This window comes from Schizophyllum commune (assembly GCF_000143185.2).
Source record: "Schizophyllum commune H4-8 unplaced genomic scaffold SCHCOscaffold_2, whole genome shotgun sequence".
Lineage (NCBI taxonomy): Eukaryota > Fungi > Basidiomycota > Agaricomycetes > Agaricales > Schizophyllaceae > Schizophyllum > Schizophyllum commune.
This window is the reverse complement of record NW_026089539.1, coordinates 1,612,669-1,634,810: the sequence shown is the minus strand read 5'-3', so window position 1 is coordinate 1,634,810 and position 22,142 is coordinate 1,612,669. Positions and strand designations below refer to the sequence as shown.

General features: G+C 57.2%; 8 protein-coding genes across 8 annotated transcripts; 6 read left to right on the top strand and 2 right to left on the bottom strand.

Moving 5' to 3' along the window:
* Positions 1–1,184: 1,184 nt before the first annotated feature.
* Positions 1,185–3,059, top strand: SCHCODRAFT_02528897 (uncharacterized protein). Its single transcript, XM_003037381.2, has 3 exons — positions 1,185–1,518; positions 1,565–2,671; positions 2,726–3,059. Exons 1-3 carry the CDS (start codon positions 1,276–1,278, stop codon positions 2,921–2,923), a joined length of 1,548 nt encoding a protein of 515 aa, XP_003037427.1. The 5' UTR covers positions 1,185–1,275; the 3' UTR covers positions 2,924–3,059.
* A 21-nt stretch (positions 3,060–3,080) lies between these two features.
* On the bottom strand, positions 3,081–4,491 carry SCHCODRAFT_064762 (uncharacterized protein). Its single transcript, XM_003038718.1, has 6 exons — positions 4,374–4,491; positions 4,118–4,321; positions 3,826–4,060; positions 3,595–3,770; positions 3,314–3,487; positions 3,081–3,259 (listed from the first exon to the last, which is right to left on the bottom strand). Exons 1-6 carry the CDS (start codon positions 4,437–4,439, stop codon positions 3,143–3,145), a joined length of 972 nt encoding a protein of 323 aa, XP_003038764.1. The 5' UTR covers positions 4,440–4,491; the 3' UTR covers positions 3,081–3,142.
* An 84-nt stretch (positions 4,492–4,575) lies between these two features.
* Positions 4,576–6,548, bottom strand: SCHCODRAFT_02153073 (uncharacterized protein). The gene is made up of 4 exons (XM_050341943.1): positions 6,478–6,548; positions 5,132–6,421; positions 4,697–5,079; positions 4,576–4,650 (listed from the first exon to the last, which is right to left on the bottom strand). Exons 1-3 carry the CDS (start codon positions 6,485–6,487, stop codon positions 4,697–4,699), a joined length of 1,683 nt encoding a protein of 560 aa, XP_050202201.1. The 5' UTR covers positions 6,488–6,548; the 3' UTR covers positions 4,576–4,650.
* Positions 6,549–6,910: 362 nt separating this feature from the next.
* Positions 6,911–9,263, top strand: SCHCODRAFT_02610708 (uncharacterized protein). The gene is made up of 11 exons (XM_003037382.2): positions 6,911–7,434; positions 7,483–7,550; positions 7,605–7,677; positions 7,734–7,804; positions 7,861–7,878; positions 7,929–7,976; positions 8,026–8,525; positions 8,583–8,618; positions 8,672–8,843; positions 8,897–8,980; positions 9,030–9,263. Exons 1-11 carry the CDS (start codon positions 7,113–7,115, stop codon positions 9,150–9,152), a joined length of 1,515 nt encoding a protein of 504 aa, XP_003037428.1. The 5' UTR covers positions 6,911–7,112; the 3' UTR covers positions 9,153–9,263.
* Positions 9,264–9,379: 116 nt separating this feature from the next.
* SCHCODRAFT_02684219 (nucleotide-diphospho-sugar transferase) lies at positions 9,380–11,313 on the top strand. Its single transcript, XM_003037383.2, has 2 exons — positions 9,380–10,097; positions 10,148–11,313. The coding sequence occupies exons 1-2, from the start codon at positions 9,512–9,514 to the stop codon at positions 11,029–11,031; spliced, it is 1,470 nt and encodes a 489-aa protein (XP_003037429.1). The 5' UTR covers positions 9,380–9,511; the 3' UTR covers positions 11,032–11,313.
* A 124-nt stretch (positions 11,314–11,437) lies between these two features.
* SCHCODRAFT_02565471 (uncharacterized protein) lies at positions 11,438–14,394 on the top strand. Its single transcript, XM_050343801.1, has 12 exons — positions 11,438–11,804; positions 11,866–12,241; positions 12,299–12,332; positions 12,383–12,467; positions 12,520–12,686; positions 12,740–12,914; positions 12,968–13,082; positions 13,133–13,291; positions 13,341–13,831; positions 13,881–14,050; positions 14,110–14,184; positions 14,243–14,394. Exons 1-12 carry the CDS (start codon positions 11,550–11,552, stop codon positions 14,310–14,312), a joined length of 2,172 nt encoding a protein of 723 aa, XP_050202200.1. The 5' UTR covers positions 11,438–11,549; the 3' UTR covers positions 14,313–14,394.
* A 207-nt stretch (positions 14,395–14,601) lies between these two features.
* On the top strand, positions 14,602–15,554 carry SCHCODRAFT_02610699 (MSF1-domain-containing protein). Its single transcript, XM_003037385.2, has 3 exons — positions 14,602–14,732; positions 14,786–14,957; positions 15,011–15,554. Exons 1-3 carry the CDS (start codon positions 14,701–14,703, stop codon positions 15,356–15,358), a joined length of 552 nt encoding a protein of 183 aa, XP_003037431.1. The 5' UTR covers positions 14,602–14,700; the 3' UTR covers positions 15,359–15,554.
* Positions 15,555–15,717: 163 nt separating this feature from the next.
* On the top strand, positions 15,718–21,801 carry SCHCODRAFT_080919 (uncharacterized protein; the record flags this gene model as incomplete). The annotated part of the gene is made up of 12 exons (XM_003037386.1): positions 15,718–15,906; positions 16,043–16,416; positions 16,469–16,623; positions 16,677–16,977; positions 17,026–17,251; positions 17,301–17,389; positions 17,438–20,477; positions 20,535–20,895; positions 20,945–21,157; positions 21,187–21,432; positions 21,483–21,642; positions 21,691–21,801. Exons 1-12 carry the CDS (start codon positions 15,852–15,854, stop codon positions 21,799–21,801), a joined length of 5,331 nt encoding a protein of 1,776 aa, XP_003037432.1. The 5' UTR covers positions 15,718–15,851.
* Between the last annotated feature and the right edge of the window lie 341 nt (positions 21,802–22,142).

The following is a 22,142-nucleotide window of genomic DNA, read 5'->3' as shown; positions in this document are numbered from 1 at the left end:
ATACGTGTGAAGGGGAAGATGGGGGGAAGGGGGAAGGGTAGAAACCGAGGATTGGAAGAGGAGCATGCGGCTTAAATAGCGGACGGCGGAAGTATAATTTGTAAATTTCCTTTGGTGACCGATCTTCCGGACGATCGGATGCTAAAGGCCGCGTCCCAAAGAAAAATAGGAGGTCCGTTCTGGGCAAGACGACACGGACCTAAGGGCCTATCAGCGTGAGCTGATGCTGAGAAACAAGGGGCGGATATTGCGGCGCGGTGCGTCGAGGAGGGGATCCGTCCTGTGCGCAAGCGAGGCTGGAGGCCAAAGACCGCCACGGGGAATGGACCGCGCCCCGGCGAGGCGCCCCAGCAACCCCAGGACAGGCACACCAGCCCCGCGGTTCTCGCCTGAAGGTTCTATCGATTTGGATAAAGGTTTGGAGCTTTGCGCCTGTGGCCGCCCTCCCCACGCGGATGCGACTGCGGGTGCCGCAGAGGGAGGGCGGGGTATGCTCGGGGCGCGCCTGAGGCCTCGTATCGACCTGGAGACACGCTGCAGGCGGCATTCCGCGCGTACAGCACCCGCCCGTCGCGGGGGTGTAGAACGTCGGCAGCAGACCCCGCAGGAGAAAAATACCTTCCCCAATGATCGACGACCGAACAGCCATGATAGCGAGATCAGCACAAGCGGTTGAGGGGAGCGCTGGGGGAGCGGAAAGACCTCAAAGTAGAGCATGACGCAGGCAGTCGCATTGGAGAAGGAGCCCTTGATAAAGAGATTAGCCGGCGGCAGGCTCGCGTCAGGCCCCCGTCAGATGGCGCTCGAGGCCGCTAGGAAGCTCAGGACGACGGAGAGAGCTCAGCAACACCAGCAGCAACGTTCGGGCGTGTTGTGGCTCGAAAGAAAAGTCGAACACGGACATAGCGGTTCAAAATCCGTGAAGTGGAAAATAGCGCCAAGCCCATGTCATCGGCGTGCCCCCGCAAGTCGACGAACGGTCAGGGCGGCGGTCCTATGACGCGCGCACTCGTGCGCTCGGCCTGCACATGGCTGACGTCTCCGAGCTCCTCAACGGCGCGCTGCATCGACTCTTGGCGACACGACCGACGGGCCAACCAGCAACGACGAGAGCGTTCGGACGACGTTCGGCGATGAAGTGCTTGCTCGGGCATTGCCGACGTCTCGTCACATGATGTGTGCTTGCCGAGGATTTCGTGGCGCTGCGTGAACGCGGACCGGGGTGCCGCTTTGTCACCACCGAAAATTCAAAGAGCTTGCTCAGAGTCGACGGCCATGCACAGAGCGAGAGTGATTGCGCGCCGGGGGAACAGGCTTCCCAAACAATGCAGACAGCTGCAGCACCTTGCGCCGAGCCCGTCAGTCCAGCTGACGACGCTCCCCAACAAGATCAGAGTCGCAACGGAGCGCACACCCGGTCACTTCTCCTCTGTCGGACTCTATGTCGATGCGGGTTCACGCTATGAGACCCCGGACATACTGGGAGTTAGTCACTTCCTGGACAGGATGGCGTTCAAGGTGAGTGCAGAATGATCAAGGAGGTGCCGCGCTAACGTCGCAATAGTCCACGAAGAACCGCACGGAAGAGGAGATGGCCGCTGCCATCCACTCACTCGGCAGCCAGATCCTCTGCTCATCAACACGGGAGGCGCTTATGTACCAGTCCTCACACTTCCACGACGGCACACCACTCGCGGTCTCTTTGATAGCAGACACCGTATGCAACCCCAGGTTCACGCCAGAGGAAGTAGAGGCCCAGCGTGACGCGGCAGCGTACGAGGTCCGCGAGATCTCCTCCAAACCCGAGATGATACTCCCGGAAATCCTGCATGGTGTCGCATACAACCACACCGGCTTGGGGAACTCGCTTCTTTGCCCGCCAGAGCGAATAGACAAGATCACCCCGGAAACATTGCGGCGAGCCATGGACCTCTGGTACAAGCCGGAGCGCATGGTTGTCGCAGGGGTCGGCATGCAACACGAAGAACTCGTCGAGCTCGTCGACAAGCATTTCGCGTCGCTCAAAACCGCCTCTGCACCTTCCCCACAATCGCGCGCCGCTTCCCAGCAAACTCCGCAACATCTCCTCAACCCCCATACCCCCTCCGTCACGAAGACGCTCACCCGCGCGGCGTCATATCTATTCCCCAATTCTGTCAACGACGCCCCCTCCCAACTCACCACTCAATCAACATATACTGGCGGCCACGAGCACATCCACGACACGTCGACCGAGTTCAACCACCTGTACATCGCGTTCGAGGGCGGTGGGATCAACGACGAGGATATCTTTGCGCTCGCGACCATGCAGGTTCTTCTCGGCGGTGGCGGCTCGTTCTCCGCGGGCGGCCCCGGGAAGGGCATGTACTCGCGCTTGTACACGCACATCCTCAACCACTTCCCGCAGATCGACCACTGCGCGTCGTTCCACCACATATACACCGACTCGTCGTTGTTCGGCCTCTTCGCGTCCTTCGTGCCGGCCTCGTCTGGCCTCCGTGGCGGGAACACGCCCGGGCAGATCCTGCCGCACCTTGTCCACCAGTTGAGCTTGCTCCTGTATACCGCGGTACCGGAGAAGGAGCTCGAGCGCGCCAAGAACCAGCTCAAGTCCAGCATGATGATGGCCCTCGAGAGCCGCGCCGTCGAGGTCGAGGACCTTGGGCGTCAGGTTCGTACTGTGCCAATTTTCCATTGTTCTTTGCATACTGACATCAGTTCTTAGCTTCTCGTCGGCAACCGCCGCGAGCCCATCGAGGAGATGGTCGAGAAGATCGACCGCCTCACGCCCGCCGACATCCAGCGCGTCGCCACCCGCTTCTGGGGCCACGGCTCCGAGCGCAAGCCGACCGTCGTGTGCATGGGCCACGAGCACACCGGCGACTGGCAGAGCGTGTTCCGCAAGTACAGTGTCTCCGTCTGAGCGCGTTCAGTGACTTTTCTTGGTCCTGTCTGTGTTGTCGCGTCGATGCACTGTTTGTCTATCGTACTTACTCCTAATGGAACACTTGTATCATTTATCACCATTCAACGAGAGCATGCCTGATATTGCACAGCAAGAGCAGTTGGGTGAGTGTACAGGATATGAAGCAACGTGCAATAAGGTACTGGCAAGAACGAACATATGAAGCAGTGGTGGGCCCTATGTGATCGTCTTCAATCTCGTCCACCTGGTATCTCTCCTTGTACTGAGGTATATCTCCGCGTCGGGCTCATTGCCCATCCAGGCGCTCTGCGCTGAGGGCATGAGGTTTGTGATCTGATCATGGGCTCGATTAGCATCGACCAAGCTTCCGCCGACCTTGCAACTCACCAAAAACCGATGTCCGACTTCAATAGTACCCTCTGGCCGTCCTTCGTACAATGCCAGATTCATCACGTCCCAGACGGTGATCTGCGCATTCCGATTTGCAGGCTTCCGATTCGTTCGTGCGTCCCGGCCGACGATGACGCGGAAGCTGCGTACATTTCGTGGCGGGCAGGTTTCCTAAGAACGAATGAGCACAGGTCATACGGTGAGCACGAGTCATACGGCGAGCAGGGATCCTTCGGAGAGCACCAGTCGTTTGACGCAGAATGAAACAGGCTACATACCGCTAACTCCTTCTCCATATCGTCTCGCGCGCGTTCGCTCTCTTTCTCGATGGAGTCGCGGATGTACTTGGCCAGCCAGCCAGCCTCGATGACGGAAATGTTGGCGAGCGCCTCGTTCGCGTCTGCCGGTTCCTCGAGCTGGTCGTAGATGCCGTCTATCGAGTCTGGCGGTGATTCTATGCGGACGTTAGACCGCATGTTCCATACCAACATCATCAGAGGGAGCCTCACCATCCGGATTCGGCTGAAAGCCCTTTGCTGCCGCCTTCTGCTCACACCGATCCGCATAGCCCAGATATCGATGCACTTTCTTCTCGAATACGGCGTGTAGCTTCGCCGCCTCGTTATCGCGCTTGCGTTGCCACTTGTCATTCTCCCGCGCTTCGTCGGCCGCTGTTCGAGGGCCTTCGCGACGTGTTGTGCCGTCTTCTTGCTCGATGAACTCGATGTAGGCGACGGGGTAAGCCTGTCGAAGGGGGGTTCATTAGAGGCCTGTAGTTGGAATCGGAAGCGCGGAGCGTACCCTTTCCACTACGAGATCCAGCACGCAAGCGACTCCGCCGTCCGGGGTCAGGCTACCAAGGGTGCATATATACGGTCCGCCCAATGGCTGAAAGCCCAGCTTGGCATGCCACGGGGCGAGATGAGAGGAATTGCCGGATAGTATGAGGCAGGTTGAGTTGTACGCCTCGAGCACCTCTTGCGGGTCCTTGCTCTCGCTTGATAACTGTAGAAATACATTAGTTGCCGGTCGCTGAGGAGGCAGATAGATCACTCGCCCTAGCACCGGTCATAGCAATCTTGCGCCCGACTCCGATGAGACCGCGACGTACACCTCGTGCCATAGGCTCGTCGACCTGCGCTCTCAGCCTGTACCACCCATCGGTAACTTCCAGCTCAGGATGAGGCTCCAGCGGTATGCCCTCGTCATCCACGCCGCGCTCGCTGAACGTTATCTTCGTCACAGCGAGCACCATAGGCGATGTCGAAGGTGCGTCGCGAGTGGTGATGAGACGAAGGGCAGGGCGAGAGGGGCTGTTGAGCTCGCGCTCGTATCTGCCGACTTCGTCAGTCTCGCATATACGACGCTATATGCACGGACCTACCTATAGAGTAGCTGATTGATCACTTCTTCCCAACACCACCGCTTCGGCGCATCCTTTGGCCGCGTCTCGTCCTCTGGATCCAAAGCCACCATTGCTGCCAGCTTCCACAAGATCAAACACCAGTGATTGTCGACCCACGGCTTCGTCGCAAGCGTGCAGCCCTTCCTCAAGAGTGCGGCCAGCGCTTCCGGAGGGCCGAGCTCGACGGGCTCACCACTTGGTCCTGGCGGTCCGTAGAAGAAGTAGTCGATGGCGGTCGCCGGGGTGATTTGCTCGAGTTCGGCAAGGTTCGTAACTCCCATCTCGACGAGCTCGGATGCGGTGAAGGACTGAGGCTCGAGACCGGATTCAAACAAAGGCTTCTTGCTAGACCTCACACCTGAGGACGGCCGTCAGCTCTCGTGTGCAGACATGGGAAACCGTCTACTCACTTAAGCTCTTCTGACTTCGTGTACTGGGTGTATGCGTAGGCATATTGGCATTCTGAGTCACAGCGCGCTCTGGAGCCTTGCCCTTGTTCTGCGGGGTCGCAGAAAGCATAGCGGCGGCGGCCTGCTTCGCCTTCTCCTCGCGTTGCTTCCGCTCCAGCTCGAGCCGACCCGCTTGCCCTGGTCCCATACCCTGCTTGAACGGCGTCTTAAAGGCCGATGGGGTATGACGCGATTGCGGACGCCTTACTTGAGGAGTCTGATAAGAGCTGGTACTGGCCACTGGTCGTTGTGGCGTAGCTTGAGGGTGAGCCGAGAGTTGCGAGCTAGCCTTTGAGAAAGTTGACGTATGCGGATTCTGAGGATTGAGTGGCGAGTTCGCATATGACTTCTTGACAGCGCCAGGAGCGAGCAAAGGTGATTTGAACGGTTTAGGACGATTCGGTAGAGGTGCCTTGATAGATGGCGGTTTCGAGGATGAGGGTGTAGTCAATGAGGCAGAGTTGACCGACTGGGGAATCTCTCGGAGTGCAGGGCGGACTGGCGTTTCGGGGATGGCAGGTGGCGGCGCGGCAGCATTGCTTGATAGATCTGCGCCTTGCTCACTATCGGCAGTGTCATCTTGCCAGATGTCGCTCAGGCGTTGCTTGGCCTTCTCCAATGCAGCCTTTGAAGGCATGAGCACACCCTTGTTGGATGCTTTCTGGAATCCGATAACGGGGATATCAGGGACAGCGGCGACAGATGAGGCGGTTTGGAAGGCAGGAATGGCGCCAGCGCGTGTAAAGGCTGATGCGGCAACAAATGAAGGTTCTTCTACGGCAGCAGCAGGGGCGTCTGCGCTGAACCAGGAAGAGTAATCACGTTCTGGTGGTGCTTCGGGGGATGGGGAGCGCTCATAGCTGAATCCAGTGTCTCCTGCGACAAGGGGGATCTTGGTTGCTAGAGTGAAACCAGATTGAGGGGGAAGTTTCGAAGCTGACTGGAAGGACGCGGACGCGGGCTTGAAGGAGGGGATGTGGGACGCTGCCTGGAAGCCGGAACTCGCGCTCGATCCCGCCCCCGCGTCGGTAGCTGGGCCTGCAAGAAAGGGATTCTCGTCTGAGTGAGGACGCGCATCCGAGCTGCCTTCGTTGGCAATGAGTATTTGGGATGAAGAACGTGAATGAACGGCGTTGATCTTGTCGAATACCGCGATCTCCTCCTGGCTTATATTGCCGAGCATATCATCGTAGTTGGGCGATGAAAGGAGTCTCTGCCGCTTGCGCGCGGGGGATGCGGGAGGGGTTGCGTCTAAGCACGAAGGGGAGCTATTAGAGGCTGCTCGTCGCGGTCGGACGCGTGCTCACCGTGGCGCATGATGAGCAAAGGCAAGATGTGATTGGCGCGTAAACGTTATCCGCGTCACACCGACTCACACGTCACGGGATCGCGCAGCCCCTTGTCCCGAACCTCAACTTGCGCCATCCTCCATCTCCCATTCAGACCTCTGCGTCGCACAATCATCTTGTCCTTCCTTTGCAGCTCCCCGCAGAGGCTTGCTATGATCATACTTTCCCAATTCCGCCGCAAGTGCTATTGTCCACGTTGCGCCGTAGATTCTGCCGCATTGATACCCCCAGCAGGGAGACTGAGGTAGTCTCGCCACCGATTCTCGGAGAATGTCTCCGGACTCCGTATAGTACTGGTCATCTGTGTACGAATACAATGCATGGTTGTACAGTGTCACATTACTGGTCCGAGAGCAATAGAACCTCCGCTTTCTGGAAAATAAGCGATCACCTTCCGTCTTGACCATCATCTCCTTTTCCCACAAACACCATAAACACAGGGCCGTACAACGGTCACCATTGGTGCCCTCTGCAGCTGTATTTCTCCCCGTGGGCGCGACGACCGCGCGGATTCCTCGTTTATTTTGAACGACCAAACAAACCGGAATCCAGCTGGCACGCCCGACTCAGGCAGCTTGAGACCGCCATCCGCCATGAACGGCGCCGCGTCCAGCGCGCCCCCGCCGCGAGCCACCAAACCTGCACCAGGCCCTGCACCACCAGCGCCCGCAGCTGCGCCCCCGAACCCTCCGGTGGCTAATGGGCACGCGCCACCGCCGCGGTCGGGCGCGAACGTTAACGGAAACCATGCACACCCGCATCCTCAACCCCACCCCGCTACACAGACTGCAAATAAAGGAAAGAAAAAGAATGAGCCACCGGTAGACCCCGCCACAATGTATGAGAGCCTCAAGAACCGCATCGCGGCGCTAGAGGAGGAGGAAGTATTGGAGGAGGAAGAGGAGCGACGGTTCGGTGCGTGTCACGTCCCTGTCCTGCGATGTTCGCTTACATCGCGCACAGCTGAGGAAGCGCAGAAGAGTGTCAAAGGAATGGAGGAGAACGCCATCCATGCGAAATACATCGAACTTGTACGCGCTCTGCCCCTTGATCATCTCACTGCGTTAAATCCGTCGCTTCTTAAGTTCGCAGAGTTCAAGCGTATGGAGCGAGATCATGCAAAGGAGAAGCAGAAGCTCGTCAAGGATAAGGACGCAGGTGCGTTCGGCGCTTGTCTGACCTGCCAACGTTCCGTTACCGATCACTCTCTTCAGCCAAGAGCCAGCTTTCCAAAGCCAATCAGACGAAGACCAAGATGGAGAACCTTGCTCGGGAGCTGCAGAAGGTTCGATCAGATACCTAGGCCCTTTCCCTCAGTTGCTCATATCACATCTATCTTAGGACAACAAGCGATTGCGCGTACGTTTTCTAACCCAAGGCTTTGAGCAGGACCCGATTATCATTATTAGGAAGATGGCAAGCGCTTAGCGCAGTCGGTCGACGATGCACAGGAGGAGGTGCGGTCGCAGCCCTTCACGCTCGAACACCGACTGATCGGGCTTCCAGCTTATGCAAATGAAGTCGACACTGACCAAGCGCAATGAGCGAGTGCAAGCTCAGCAGGACAAGTACGAGACACAGCCCGACATCGTTGTCAAAGTTGTCTGTCGCTACCGTGCCGAGCTATTTTTCAAGATCTCGCGCAAGACCAAGCTATCACGCTTGTTCGGCGCCTGGACGGACCGGATGGAGAAGGTGACCAGCGGCGTGCCGACCATACCGAAGGCACCTGCCAAGGAGCCGTTCGCTAGCAAGCAGGTGGACAAGGGTGGCGAGAGGCCGGAGCGCAGCGACGTGCAGTTCATCTTCACGCATGCGGGCCGCGAACTACATGCGAATCAGTCGCCGGAGGACGCGGGGATGGAGGATGGGGATGAGATCCTTGCCGTCGAGATCATGGACCTCACGGAGAACATTCCTGCTGATGATGGTCCTGACTCTGCGCAAGAGCCTAGTATCCTTCACAGGCAGCTTCTGCGCAAGAACTGGTCCACTGATCCTCAGGAGTTCGTCTCTATAGTTCTCGATCTCATCATTGTGTTGACCTGATCTTTCTTTTCCAGGGCCAGACGTACGCTTGAAGATATCTTCGACAGCGTGTGAGTGAATATGCGCCAACTTCAAAATGTACACTCACATTTACTCCTTGCAGTGTCCGAGAACGCTTGAAGGAGGTCCTCAGGCAATATGAGCTGCGCGAGAGACATTTCGAATGTGTTATGCGTTCGAAAGAGCTTGAGGTGCTGCTGTCTCGAGCGCGAGCATCTGAACAGAAGCAGCTGCTCGATTCAGAGAAGGCGCATTGGGCGAAGGTTGAGGAAGATGTGCGCATAAGCGGCCATTGCTCATCCTACTCCAAAGCTGACTCCATCTCCAGAACGCCTTGCTCCGAAAAGAACTCGAAGACGCGCAGAACGGGCAGACAATCCTCATCGACAAGCTGATACAGTGTTGTCAAGAGGTGAGCAAGGCTTCGTGGTACCGGCCTCTGGGTGCTCATGAAGCTGAAGGTCGTTCGAAAGCCCAATTCAGAACGAACACAACGATTATTCGCGTCGTTGCGGGATGAGTTGGAGAAGAAGAGACCGAAGGCGCCGCGGAAGGCTTCAGTGGACAATTCAACAGGGGGCTAGGGCTCGCTACGTCCTCTGTTGTGTAAATTCAATCATTCCCAGTTCGCTTGGTTGAGCTAGCCATTTTCTGTCGTTGTGGCGAGTGCTGCGCATGAAACGGTGAGGGACGGGCTCGGTTCCTGTGTACAGTCCACTGTATACTACAAGGACCGAGCGTATAGCCTTCGGGCTCGTTGAACATGATGAAGCATGATGCTGGCGGCGTTCCCGCTCGCCTTGAACTCAGACGTCACTGCAGGCACTGCCCAACGGCGATGCCGGAAACGGAAAATGGCCTTCTATATAGACTTTAAGTAGCTCCCGCGACCATCACCTCGTCCTTTCTTTCTTGCACCCGTCATTTCTCTCTACAGTTCACCATGGCCTCGTACGACGCCCTCCTCCAACGCTACCGCGCCGCTGGGCAGGAGCATCTCCTCAAATTCTGGGAGCAGCTGTCTGCTGAAGAGCGGGACGCCCTAGCGAAGCAGCTCGATGCCCTGGACATCGAACGCGTCAACCGCATCTACCAGAAGGCAGTCTCCTCAGAGTCCCAGTCCGCGTCGGAACCCGACACCATCGAGCCGCTGCCCGAAGACGCGTCGGACTCGGCGTCCTCTGAGAGGAGCTCCGAATGGCGACGCGCCGGACTCGAGGCGATCGCGCGCAACGCGGTGGGCGTGCTGCTCATGGCAGGCGGCCAGGGCACGCGTCTTGGGAGCTCCTCGCCCAAGGGCTGCTACGACATCGGCCTCCCCTCGCATAAGACGCTCTTCCAGTACCAGGCAGAGCGCATCAGCCGGTTGCAGACCGTCGCGGAGGAGGAATTTGGCAAGCCCAAGGGGTCCGTCACCATCCCCTGGTATGTCATGACGAGCGGGCCTACTCGCCCAGAGACGGAGCGGTTTTTCAAATCGCACAAGTACTTCGGGCTGGATCCCAAGAATGTCATCTTCTTCGAGCAGGGTACGTCCATCATCGCGACATGTTGTACCCATTGGCTCATACGGTAACAGGCACGCTGCCTTGCTTGACCATGGATGGCAAAGTTCTTCTGGATAGCCCAGGACATGTCGCTGTCGCGCCTGATGGCAACGGCGGTCTCTACGCTGCTACGCGCGCGCCTTTGGATCCCAAGGACAAATCACGCACCGTCCTCTCCGATCTCGCCGCGCGCAACATCACCTATGTGCACGCGTACTGCGTTGACAACTGCCTCGTGCGCGTCGCCGACCCCGTCTTCATCGGCTACTCTATTCTCAAGCGAGCGGACTGTGCCGCCAAGGTTGTCCCGAAGGCGTCTCCAACCGAGTCTGTCGGTGTTATCGCTATGCGTGGCAACAAGTACTCTGTCGTCGAGTACTCGGAGATCTCGAAGGAGCAGGCTGAGCGCCGCGACGCGTCTGGCGCGCTCGCCTTCCGTGCGGGCAACATCGCCAACCACTTCTACACGACGGCCTTCCTCAACCGGGTCGAAGAGTTCGAGAACGACCTCGCGTTCCACATCGCGCGCAAAAAGATCGCGCATGTCGACCTCGAGTCCGGCTCGATCATCAAGCCCACGAAGCCGAACGGCATGAAGCTCGAGATGTTCGTCTTCGATGTGTTCCCCTACACGAAGAACTTCGCTGTGCTGGAGGTTGCGCGTAACGAGGAGTTCAGCCCTCTGAAGAACGCGCCGGGGACTGGGTCTGACGATCCGGAGACCAGCCGCAGGGATCTACTTGCCCAGCACAAGCGCTTCCTCGAGGCCGCGGGGGCGACCGTGAAGGAGGGCGTTGAGATCGAGCTGTCGCCGCTCGTCAGCTATGCAGGGGAGGGACTCGAGAGCGTGAAGGGGAAGACTTACACGAAGTCTGGTATCGCGGAGGCGTTGGAGGAGCTGGACGCGCTGGTTTGAAGGAACAAAAACAATGTAACACTTGGACAGTCTCAGCTACTCTACCGCATAGGATAATGTTCTAGGACTGCGTACAACAGTACTACTCGTGGAAGGACAGGTAGACTCAGGGATCGTATTGGTACTTGCATCGTCGATGGACTCTTGGTTTACCACCGCTTTGAATCGCAGGCTTTGCCATCCGTTGTATCTGCCGTAATTTTGTGATGGAAGTCCAAGTATGGAGTTCACCTATCGCCTCTGAATGAGGTCTATACGTTGAGCGGGGAGCGCAGACATTGCAGGCTGAGAGCAAGTTGCGAAAGTGATTGCAGTCAACTGATTGGTTCCTGGAAGCTGATTGGGTGTGACGTATCTAATCAATTCCCCGGATCCGTTCACTGCGGGGTCGACCTCAGCAATCACATGAAGACATGGGGACGCCTGCGTCCTCTCCCTCGCAGCTGATTTGGACTCTCCCCTCATCCTCCAGAAAGCTCCCACACCATCTCTCTTTTTCCAGCTGAATAGGCATCGGAATGGCCGGCCAATCGTCACCCGCCTTCCGTGCTCAGCTGGAGCAGCGGACAGCGCAATTCATGAAGGGCTACTCTGCCCATCGACCGCTCATTCAGAAGGCTCTGAACGCGGCTTTCATCCTCTACGTACTACAGTCGACCTTCAAAGGTCTATCTGCACGCCCTGCCCCGCGATCATCAGGAGGGAAGGCGGGGAAAGGCAAGGGGAAGGGCAAAGCTGGGGAAGATGACAGCGGTAAACCACCGCGTGTTGCGGTACGTTTTGTGGCTCGTGAAGTGGTGATATAGCTCTGACCTACTTCACTTCTAAATTCAGGTGGACGCAGTCTTCTATCAACGTCTGAACTCCATCCTGAAGATCGTCATCCCCAGCATTCGCTCGAAGGAGGCGTTCCTGCTCTTCAGCCACTCATGTCTCCTCATCTTCCGCACCCTCATCTCCATATACGTCGCCGCACTAGATGGGACCATCGTCGCAAGCTTAGTACGGCGACAGCCCAAGCTGTTCTTCCTGAACATCCTCAAGTGGCTTATGGTCGCCATACCCGCGACGCTCACGAATTCCTGGATCAGCTTCCTGCAGAACAAGCTCGCGATTGCCTACCGTACGCGGCTAACGAAGGAGGTCATGGATCAGTACTTGGGGAACCAGGCACACGAAGGGCCGGAAGGGAAGGTCTACTATAAGCTATGTGAGTGTACGATCTCGGCCGTCGGAGGTGTAAGTAGTGACAGATGTTTTCCTCCAGCCAATTTGGACGACCGGATCAAGAACCCAGACCAGTTGGTGTCCCATCTCAAGGATTTTTGTATCTGAACCAATTCGGTTGTAGGATGATTACACACGATATCCAGCGCTTCTCCAATCATCTGTCAACAATGTATTCCAACCTGCTCAAGCCCGTGTTAGACGTCATAGTATGTGTCGTGGCACATTCAGTCATTTCGCTTCGCTCATGACTACCCGCAGATATACAATTACCAGCTATCCCAGAATGTTGGCGCTGAAGGCATGATTGGCTTGACCGTCATGGTACAGCTCACAGCAGCCCTGCTTCGCTACCTGACGCCCTCATTCGGCTCCTATGCTGCACTTAGCGCCCAACTAGCAGGCTCCTTACGGCATACGCATTCTCGGTAGGTGTCCCGAATACATGACGTTGAATGCACCGCGCTCATCACTACCATAGGCTGTCCGAGTTCGCGGAAGAAATCGCATTCTTCGGCGGAGAAGAGACGGAGAAGATGCTGGTCGAACGAGAGTACGCTGGCCTGATCAAGCACGAGAACAAGGTCCTTGACAAGCGATGGTGGCACGGCGTAGCGGAGGAAGGCATCATCAAGTGGCTATGGGGTAGTTTCGGTGTATGTTCTCGCTTATGCTCGAGGCGACGTCTATCGTCTGACGATGTGGACAGCTCGTACTCTGTGCGATTCCCGTCTTCTTCAAGCTACCGGGTGTTCTCGCCATAGATATGGGCGGTAGGACGAAGTCCTTCATCACGAATAGGAGATTGCTGCTTTCCTCGTCAGGTGCGTCGGCACAGCCAGTCCTCGCGAGATTCCGCTCATGCCACTTTCAGACGCCTTCGGTCGAGTATTGTACTCCTACAAGGACCTTTCCGAGTTGGCGGGTTATACGGCACGCGTACACGAGCTGCTGACCGTCGCGCATGAGATTCGCGATGGAAAGTATAAGAAGGCCTTGGTAGCGAGCGCCTTGACAGGCGAGAACGCAGAAAGTACGTTTTGTCATCGATTTACTTTCTACTGTACTGACGGGCCGACCAGTCCTCAAAGGCCGAGGACAGGTCCTTGAATCAGAGGAGATCGAGTTTACCGATGTCCCTGTTGTCACGCCAAACGGCGACATCTTGGTCAAGAAACTCAGCTTCCACGTCAAGCCAGGTCAACATCTGCTCATCGTCGGCCCCAACGGATGCGGCAAGTCCTCTCTCTTCCGCATCCTTGGCGGCCTCTGGCCTGTCTACGGCGGCACCGTCCGTAAGCCTCCTGCAGACCAATTCATCCTTATCCCGCAACGACCATATCTTTGCCTCGGCACGCTTCGCGACCAGGTCATCTATCCGCATTCCAAGAAGGACATGGAGGCGCGGGGGATCACTGACAACGATCTCTACAACATCCTCGCGCAGGTGCAGATGGAGAGTATCGTCGAGCGCGAGGGCGGCTGGGATGCGGCGAAGGAGTGGAGGGATGCGCTGAGCGGTGGTGATAAGCAGAAGATTGCGTGGGCGAGGCTGTTCTATCACCATCCGAAGGTCAGTAGAGCGCACTTCAGCTAGGACCTCGCTCATCGTGATCCTCTAGTATGCAATCCTCGATGAGGCGACCTCGTTAGTACCGCTGGAGATCGAGGCGCTCATGATGCAGCGAGCTGCGCAGTTGGGCATCACCTTGCTGACCGTCTCCCACCGGCCGTCCCTCTGGCAGTACCACAAGATGATCCTGCAATACGACGGGCAAGGTGGATATGTCTTGTAAGTCATTTCCTCTACTGGATGTCCTTCTCACCATCATTATCATTGATGGTTTTCAGCACTAAGCTCGATGCGGAGAAGCGCTTGGCCTTGCAAGAGGAGAAGCAGTCGCTTGAGACCAGGCTCGCAGAAGTGTACGTGCAGCCTCCCTCAGTAAAACGTTCCATACACTAAGGTTTTGCGTTCCCATAGGCCCAAGCTGAAGGCTCGTCTCGCAGAGCTTCGGGCAGTTGCAAGCAGCCGTGCGCCGTCTTCTATGTAGGTTCTGTAAACCTAGGACTCGTGTAACAATTTTGTATACGCATGAAGGACAGTACAGATATTCTTCAAGATAGGTACGAGACGGAACCTTGCTTCAAGGATGCTGCAGACGCCGGGCACCGACGGCTTGCGGTTGTGGGTCCTCAAAGCAATGACCTCATGGGGAAACGGAATCGAAGCGAAGCCCCTTCGGGAAGCCGATCCGAAATCTTCCGTCGCGTGCTCTGACCAATCGCGGGGCGTCATTTGCGCAATCACGTGTGTCCGATGGCGCTGTGTGTCACAGCGTCCGTCACTCGCTCCGCCGTTGCCGAAAGTTGACGAAGCACACGACCGGCGCATCCTCTTTCTCTACTTTATACCATCATCGACCTATAATTCGTCCGATAATGCACTTCTTCTCGCAGAACTTCGACTACGAGTGCGTACTCTTCAGTCGCGTCGGGGGACGTACGGGCACTAACTGCATCGTAGGCATCCTTGGGCCCATGTCATTATTGGGATGTGGCACAAGTACCCCAACCAACACTGCTCGCATGTTGTGAGCGTAGACGTTCTCGATCGCTCAGTGGACCCGGAGACGGGCATCATTCGGACGGAGCGGATACTGGGATGCAAGCAGAAGGCACCTGCATGGGTTGTACGGGTGCGCCTACCGCTACTTCTAACCCTGTGCTTGGTACTCACCCGCTCTTACAGCTGTTTGGCGGGTCAGAAGACGCGTTCGTGCGGGAGATATCGTTCGTCGACCCCGCAACACAGAACGCGACGATCACCTCCGTAAACCTCTCGCTCTCTCAATTCGCCACCTGCTACGAGCGGATACGATACTCGCCAAACTTCGCGCAGCCCAATCACACTCTCTTCAAGCAGACGGCAGAAGTTCAGGCGCGCATGACCATCTGGCGCTCCGCTGCGGATGGGTTGGAGAGGTGGCTTGTGCAGCGCTTCGAGCAGAATGCGCATCTCGGCAAAGCTGGATTCACGGACGTATTGCGGCGGTTGTGGGAGGAGCGCGAACAGCTGCAAATGCAGGCGGCTCGCTAAAGCGTGTCGCGCTGGAGGAGTTGCCTGCTTGCTTCTTGGATCATCCCCCTGCTGTTACCCTGCGCCTTTACATAGACGACCCCCGCATACGTTATCACGACCTTCATTTATTGCACTAACCATTGGGTAGAAAAGACAGGCATACTGTCGAGTAGAGGATAGCTGTCACATGGAATCGAAGTGTTTCTCAACTTCACTGCTGTGTGCGTCTGGGTCCCTCGTCGCCGGCCGTCTGCAGAATGTGAGAGAAATTCCGCACAGATTGCTCAAAAGAATTGCGGGCCGATCGTCCGTGACCGGGTCGTGACGGCCGCTATCGATGAATCATCGTCGTCGTTGACCTTTTCCCAAGCGCGTCCCACGGCGAGGTCGAACCCCCGACTTGCCCCCGACTTGGAACGACGGCTTTGCTCTTACTTCTTTGACCGGACGAGGTTTCGAACCAGACGAGCGCAGGTTTTACACTGTTGGCGCGTACGTCGCCCCTTCCAACATGGACGAGCTCGTAGAGCATTGCATGCGGCAGCTCTCCTTCGACGGAGACCTAGGCGAGTGGACGTTTGGTGTGATCGGGGGCAGCGAGGGACGCGAGAACAATGGGCAGACGCGCTCTTTGTTCTTTCGTCCCTCGTCCCTCGGGTTCGAACCCCGCACAAAATGTGCCCCATTCTAACCATTCATCAGGCAGCAAGGCCTCGCGGTTGCGCGACTTCATCATCGACTTCTACAACCATGCCTCCGCCCCGCATCAGCAAAACGCAGACGATGCCTTCTGCGCCTTTGTGTGGTCCGTCCTCGCGCAGCAGCCCACTGTTCGCGTAGGGCTGGTCCCCGCTGGTGTGACCTCGGAAGTCTGGATCGCGCCTCAAAATAGCAAGCGAAGGAAGGCCAAAGCCAAGGGCGAAGAGATAGAGGAAGTACTACCCGCACAGCTTGAGGTCATCGAAGGTGCAGCGAACCGTAGCCTCGAGGAACTGCAAGCCGAATATGGCGACCAACTTCGCATTGGCATTCACCAAGATGCCATCTGCACTGCTATAACCGGGTCTCATATACGCGTACGTGTTCGTGTACCTGGGGAAGTGACCCAACTGATGACCGGGTTTGAAGTCCTCCAAATTGAGTCCCATGGTGTACTCAACTCTGCAAGTCGTCACGCGCGGCAGAGAAAACGGTGTCACTGTCGTCCAAATCGGCCAAACGACAGGATATGATCAAAAGACGTGCCATTACTTGGTGGGACAGCTTCTCAGCCTTGATCTATGGTATGCGCGCCCTTGGCACTGCCACCGACATCAGCGACTGATCACCCCTCCAGTGTCAAAGTCCGTCGAGGAGGCGTCGGGACCCACTTTGTAATCCACAAGTACTTCTTCGAGCGCTCTCCTTCCTGGCAAGCTATTCGTGAGGAAGAATTGCGTGCACAAGAAGGGGAGAAAGCGAAAGCGACACAGCCCACTGACGAGGATGCGGCCATGAATGACTGGCATAACCTGGACTTCTCGCCAATCGACGCCCGCCACCTCTCAAGCTATCCGCTTGTGCGCAACCGCGTCGTGAGCCTCTTGAAAGCGTCCAGAAACCATATGCATCCTACGACCAACCTCTTGATCCGCATTGTGCGCACTGCCTCGTCTTATGCTTGGACCCAAGTTGACTGTGTATAGGGCTTTGCGCATCCAACGAAGACGGATCGTCGCTTCTTCCAAAGCCGTGTTCGGGAGATGGAGGCCGAGGGCCTCATCGACCGCGTCACCGCACCTAGCACAGGAAAGTCGGCAGGGACCGTCAAGTGTCTGCGCCTCCTCGAAGGCGGCAAACCCGACTCCAATACGGACGGCGTCGTTGTACAGACCGCGGAAGATGATGAAGACGAGCAGGCAGATGCTTACGGTACGCTTTAGCATCACCCACAACGACAACTCACCCACAGTGCCTTCAGTCGAGAACGGCGTGAAGATGAACGTCACGCTACATCGCCAAATCATCGACTTGATAGCGCGAGCGGGAACCAGTGGCCTGACTCTCAACGTACGGTTGCTGCACCCCTCTATACAACTTCTGCTAACGTGCAAACAGGATATTTCAGACAGCCTCAACCAATTCGATAGGCGTACAGTCGAACTACTCATCGCCCGTGCAGAGAAGGATCCTCCTCCCGCGCATATAAAGGACCTCAGCATCGTCTCGCTCATGGAGACTTCAGGAAGAGAGCGACGCAATCGGTATTACACCGTCTCCGCATATCGCACGCTGCTGCAAAGCGAGAACCTCGATCAGTCGTCCAACCCATACACGGACGCTGACTTCGCTCGCGTTGGGGAGTTCGCTGAGATCGACGAAGACCTGTTCTACGACGATGAGGAGGAGCTGGCCGAGTATCAGGATGGCTCCAAGGCGCCGCCCGCGAAAGACACGCCAGGGAAGCCAGGCCGCAAGAAGAAGGCTGCCGCGGATGGTGCAGACAAGACGACGAAGACGGCGCAAAAACGGAAGGCGCAAGCCAACACTGCGAACGAGGGCGACGAGGCAGAGGACCACCTGCCGCCAGCCAAGAAACGGAAGACGAAGGCTGCGAAGGCGCAGGACGCTACTCCGAAGGAGCCGAAGAAGCGGGGTCGTCCATCGAAGGCCAAACCGGCCGAAGACGCTGCCCCTTCGACTTCAGCGACACCAAAGCGGAAGGGACGTCAGCCAAAGACGAAGGCTGGCGCGGCGGTGGAGGTTGACGAACTCGCAGTCGAAGAGGGAGTCCAAGCCGCGGCCTCTTCATCGCTAAGGAGGACAGTCAGCCCTCCAGAGCCAGACGCGACGGGCGGAGGTGCCGAAAGTCCAGAAAGTCGTCCACGGAAGCGCGCGCGCATGGCGTCTGCCGGGGCCCCAAGCGCGACACCTGCTGCAGAAGCCGTTACGGGCAATGTAATGGATTTGAGCCAAGCAAATACCTCATCTGCCCCTGGGAAGGACGTCGCCACGGGTCCTACTCTTGTCTGGCCTCCGGCACCTCCTCCGTGGGAAGCACCGCCCCCTGCCAATCCAGCCATACCCATTGATCCAGCTCTTTTGACTTCAACCACTCCTGCAGCGACTGCGCCTTCGAAACCCGCATCAACCTCTGCCACGCCTGGCCCATCTTCGACATCGACGCCGCAGGCGCAGGCTGGAAAGAACAGAGCCAATCTCTCACATCTTCGCCGAGAGAACGAAGTTTACCAGGTCCTGCAAGAGCTGGGAGGCGTTATGAACGTTGTCACGAAGGACATCTACGACGCGCACACGGCTCTCCTGGACCGTTTGCACGATGCCGGCGAACCGACCAGTTCGCCACGCGGTACACGGATGGACAAGCGCACGCTTCAGCAAGTCATAGCCACCCTGGAAAACCGTGGTCGTATCAAGACGACCTACGGAAGTGTGCGGACACATACCGGCGCTCAGCGCGACGTTCGCATCGCCTACGTTGCTGGCACTCCCGAGGAGAAACTCAAGCAATACCTGACCGAACTGGGACGTAGCATGCAGATGCCGTCGCATCCCATCTCGCGGACCCCGTCTCACTATATCACCGCTGCCTATGGCATGGTGGAGTCAGTGCCAGCGCCTCGCGACCCTCTCCCGCTGCAGTTGCTGCAGATGGAGCGCCCTGGAGACGATCCTTCAGAACGTTGGCGCAAAAACTCCGCGCGGGCAGATCAGCTCTTTGGTTATAGCCCGGAGACAATACGTGAAGTCCTGCTCACCGAGCGCACGACGCTCGCGCAGAGCTACGGCTTCATCGTACCGAAGATGACGCGTATCTGCACCTTCCATCTCGCTTTGCTGGCCGCCCTCGAGAGGAGCACGTCCTCGCCGTACATCGCGTCGCAAGAGAAGCGCATCATTGACACAAACTACTTCACCTACGATATCTCAGTTGGCTTGCACCTTTCGGTGGTTGCACAGACCACTTACGATGAGGACCTCACGGAGTTCCTGAAGCAAGAGGGTGCAAGGGATACGCTCACGCGGAACCTGCCACCTGCTCTGCATACGACGCTGCAAGTCGGCCGTGCGCGGTGCCGCTCGCGTTTCTTGGACTTGCTTGAGATGATGCGACAGCTGGGGCTGGTCATTCCGCTCATCCCAGCTCAGTCACCAACTCCCTTCATCACTTGCGCGCCTCACGGCTTTCACCCGACTGCATACGATGCAGCACCATTGGAGGGGTGGAACGTCAACACGCCTATGACCGCACCCATATACTGGGCATTCAACGACTACGCGCCCATCTACCTTTGGGCGCTGTCGGAGGCATCGCCGCCTTTCTGGAAGACGGTATCAGTCCGCGCCTACCCAGACGCCGTCCAATTTTGGGCAACCTTGGAGAACGTCTCTTTGGATCAGGAATTCTGCTCGTCTTTTGAGATCTTCCAGGGCGCGCCTGCTGCCAACAATCCCAGCCTTGCACGTTCTCTTCGCCGTAAGGTAGGGTGGGGAAGAGACTATGTCCTCACTTGGCACCAGAGTCGATACCTGCAAAAGCTGGTTGATCCCGCGACGGCTGAGACCCCTCTGGATGATCCCGATCCTCAAGCTCTCAACAACATCGCGCGCATCGTCAGCGCGCCTGTGCACGTCATCCATGACTTCTTCGTGAAGGCGAAGGACAAGATGGCTGGGGAACTGGAGAAGGCCAGAGCGCGTAAAGCGAAGCAGAGCGACGCTGAGCGGGAGGAAGATGCAAGAGCAAAACTGATCCAGAAGATCGAAGAGGAGCAGCGCCGTCGGGAACAGACTTGGGAGGAGATCGTGCAGCGCGTACACCCAGAGCCTCTCAAGGCCTCGGAGTCTGCGCGCATCAAGGCCGTGAAGGAGCGGTTTCTGGCCAGCCTGGGCACAGCGTCGCCGAAGTGGGAAGGTCAGCTGAGGGACGCCATGCGCGAGGCAGAACTCGCCGACAAGTCAATCATCAAGGTTCGCAAAGTGCCACCGCCGAAGCCGCGTCCTCCGCCACCGCCCGTCGTTCCTGCTAGTGGGCATGAGAAGACAGTACGGGAACTCATCGCACAGCAAGGCCCTCCGTTACCAGAGCAGCAGAAGAAGCGCAAGCGCGAGAAGGGAGAGAAGGCTGAGCCGAAGGGTAAGTGCCGTCAGCGCCGAAGCTAGGTGTCCCGACCTGACGATTCGCTACTTGTAGAAGACAAGCAGAAGAAGACGAGACGCAAGCGTTTCCAGTGGAATCGCGACTACGATGAACTTGCCATGGACGCTTCGGCGATCATCCGTGTGCGGTGTCGCAACCTGCGCCTCGACTGGGGCGCATTCGAGCAGGCGTTTCCAAGTGTTCCTCGTAACACTGTCCGTCAGCGTCTGCAGACCCTCCGCGAGGCGCCTGGGAATGAGGCTTACCTGAAGCGCCTTGAAGACCGCTGGGCAGAGCTTTGGACGGCACAGCGCGGTTCGGACGACCTTCCCGATAGCGATCTTGAGAGCGCGACCAACTTCGATCTGGTCAAGCACCTCGAGTACCTTCGTCGACATATCGACAAGAATGCACTGTAGGTCGAGTTTTCTGCATATACAAACCTCCCTGATCGCCTTCTCTAGACGCGTGGGCTTTGCAGCTAATCAAGACGAGGGTGCTGTAGAGTTGCCGGCGTCCGTTGAACAGTTGGAAAGCGCTTTCGAGGTTGTTGAAGAGCCGCCTTCCGAGCCTGCTTTCGATTTCATCTGGAACTCGCTTGTCGAGGATGAGAGAGAGAAGCGACTTCTTCGTACGGCTGTGACCGTGAACCCGGAGACAGCGCCGCCCTTCGACGAGTCGCCGACCAATGTTCAGATTGCGGAAGCTGCGTTAAAGGTAATTGTAACTCCTTGAATGTATATGTACATGGTTCTGATTACCCTTCTCAGATGACGATGGGTACTGCACACGAACACTACGATGCTGAGACCGCTGCTCGTCTTCTTCGTGGTCTCGGGGAAGATACCGTAGCGGCTGCGACGACCAGTCTTTTGCGCCGAGGGATCCTATCCAAGCTCATTCGGGATCCCAAGAAGACGAAGCCCGGGCGGCTGCTGAAGATCTCCGATCCGTATGTCTCTTACGTGCATCTCTGTCAACGAGTTCTCATTTATTGTACAGTAATCAGAACATCATTGGTGGCCCTGTTCATCGTGATATCTTCCAGGATGCTGCGGCTCTGGAGGACATCTCTGCCGGACAGGATACGTGGAGGGAGTGGCCTCTCGTTGCCACCGATGGTGATGTGGCAGCATTGATTCAGCTCGTATCGGAAGACAAGGTACGTCCAAGGCACAACGTCGAGGGCGAAATCTAATCGTGCGAGTAGGCCGACTTCGAGGTTGACACCACGCATCCACGCGAAGTCTGGCCTAAGGTCGATTGGAACAGCAAGAAGGCTGGTCAGTATCCCTACCTGATCATATCACTGTCTTGCTGATGACCGGTTGCAGACGACGATGACTTCGAGACCGCTATTCGCGTTCGCTTCCGTGACATGGCTATTCGGGATGCCTCTGTAGAAAAGAGCATGTCGCCGGAGGTCTCAAAGCAAGCAGCTATGAACTTCACCGCTTTGGGCCCTGCGCGAGAACACCAACCTACGACGCACGGGTTCTCAGAGCGAGGAGAGACTGCCTCATGTCGTCTATCATCGGATGCTCCAGTTGTTGACTGTGCTGTCTGCATCAGAGCTGGATGGGAGGCGCTAGGTAGCGTGTTGGATCCGTCATCGCGTGGAATGGGCGAGCGCATCATGGCTCTGGCCAAAGAGGCCGGCTC